At 40.8% G+C, this 2,107-nt stretch overlaps 1 protein-coding gene across 1 annotated transcript in view; it reads right to left on the bottom strand.

Annotated features, from left to right (window-relative positions):
• Positions 1 to 1,090: 1,090 nt before the first annotated feature.
• Positions 1,091 to 2,107, bottom strand: part of LOC101858305 — a gene marked incomplete in the record, with an annotated part of 5,975 nt that continues 4,958 nt past the window's right edge. The window contains 1 exon segment of the mRNA XM_013088168.2: positions 1,091 to 1,430. Within this exon segment, the coding sequence (XP_012943622.1) occupies positions 1,253 to 1,430 (178 nt within the window).

Genomic DNA, 2,107 nt, shown 5'->3' with positions numbered 1-2,107 from the left:
TTATCTGAGCGTGTAGGTTCATGCAATGTGTGTTTTTTCATCTGAGCCTGTAGGTTCATGCAATGTGTGTTTTTTTTTATCTGAGCGTGTAGGTTCATGCAATGTGTGTTTTTTCATCTGAGCCTGTAGGTTCATGCAATGTGTGTTTTTTTTTATCTGAGCGTGTAGGTTCATGCAATGTGTGTTTTTTCATCTGAGCGTGTAGGTTCATGCAATGTGTGTTTTTTTTATCTGAGCGTGTAGGTTCATGCAATGTGTGTTGTTTTATCTGAGCGCGTAGGTTCATGCAATGTGTGTTTTTTTATCTGAGCTCTGAGGTCACTTGTGTTTGGGATGTGTGCTAGGTGTCTGTTTTTGTATGTCTGTTCCTGTGTGCACACACATGTGTTTGTGTGTGTGTGTGACATGTGATGTCAGGTTTCCCTGAGTGCGAGGCTGCCTGTGAATGTCTTGTAATTCTTTGCAATTCTTTTTAACAGAATATGGTCATGTTGTTTGCATTGTTTACTAAGTTGTTCATGTTTCCCACACATTTCCATTCAACTGTGTCTTGTCATTAGATGCCAAGGATTCTCTGATTGAGTGGTTGGCGGGTGCTCTGGTGGGGTTTGCTCCTTCTTTCCTATCAAACATTTATCATACTTATCTCTCCCCCTTTTTCATGCTTGTTACTCTTTAGTAACGTAATTCTTCTAATCTTTGGCACTTGTATGACCTTATTGTGTTGCAAGTGCCGTAATACTTTTACTGAAACTGAAACAAAACAGAATTCTCTGTAGAGATATCCTGATGTGGAAGTGATCTCGACAGCAGAAATCTTGACTCTGTGTTTGCCTCTTTGGAAATTTACGGCCAGTACATGTCTTTTTGCCGTTGGTAGAATTAATGATGGTTGCCTTTTCTGTATTCTGTAACTATTTTTAAAATTTATAGAAGACCTATAAAAGTATAATTTATTTTTGACTTGTACATTATTAGAAGTCTCCCGATAACGCATTCATTGTCATGTTGTCGTGTGTGAGACGGTAAGATTCAGTCCAGACTTCTATTAACCTTGAACTATGTATTATGTTTGTATTAAATAAATACATGTATCTGGTAGAAAAATGAGCAACTTGCATTTATTTGCTTTACTTTCACGTTTGTGTCACTGTTAAAAGCTCTCATTTACTCTCAAGCCGTGAATAAGTGAGTGGCAAACCATGATCGCTGATGATGATGACAATGATGATGATAACGGCGACTGCGACGATCAGACCTGCAGTGGGGTCATCCCGGTGAGCTTCCTGACCTTGCTGACCCTCAGTTCAAGGTCACGGGTGTACTGACTCATCGTGTTGTCCACCACGGTGTCGGGGCGACACGTTCTCCAGCCGCTGGGGCACTTGCGGTAATGGTGGAGAATGAGGTCACGCGGGGACAGATACGGTCTGGGGACAAACAGACAGATATAGATAGATGTAGGTGGTTGGCGGGTGCTCTGGTGTGGTCAGCTTCTTCTTTCCTATCAAACATCTATCGTCTTTATCTCCACTCTTTCTTTTTTGTGTTTGTTACTCTCTTGTAACACCTCTAATCTTCGGCACTTATGTGACCTTATTGTGTTGCAAGTGCCTTAAAACTCTCACTTAAACAAAGAGATGATAGATGGGTGTTAGTCCGTGTGTCTGTGGTATAAGAAGTCACGTGGTGACAGATACGGTCTGGAGAACTGACAGAGTATCTGTGTTTCTGCCAGGGCGTTATATCCCCCTCAGCCCGGGTATACTGTGACAGGAAGGGTGGAAGCAGCCTGCCCCCTAAAGTATTGAATTATATGATTGTGGATGGAGCCGTCTAACTTTGCCAATCAAACAATCATAACTAACAAACCCATAAACAGTTATCTGCGGGGTGAAAAACATTTGCAATGACAATTGACAAGAACACAAACAGTAACTTACGCGATGTAAATCATTTGTAATGACAATTGACAAGAACACAAACAGTAACTTACGTTGTGTAAATCATTTGCAATGACAATTGACAAGAACACAAACAGTAACTTACGCGATGTTAATCATTTGCAATGACAATTGACAAGAACACAAACAGTAACTTACGCGAT

Source organism: Aplysia californica, unplaced genomic scaffold (genome assembly GCF_000002075.1).
Source record: "Aplysia californica isolate F4 #8 unplaced genomic scaffold, AplCal3.0 scaffold00695, whole genome shotgun sequence".
In the NCBI taxonomy this organism is placed as follows: Eukaryota; Metazoa; Mollusca; class Gastropoda; order Aplysiida; family Aplysiidae; genus Aplysia; species Aplysia californica.
The sequence above is the reverse complement of the archived record's forward strand: the minus strand, read 5'-3'. Positions and strand labels throughout refer to the sequence as shown.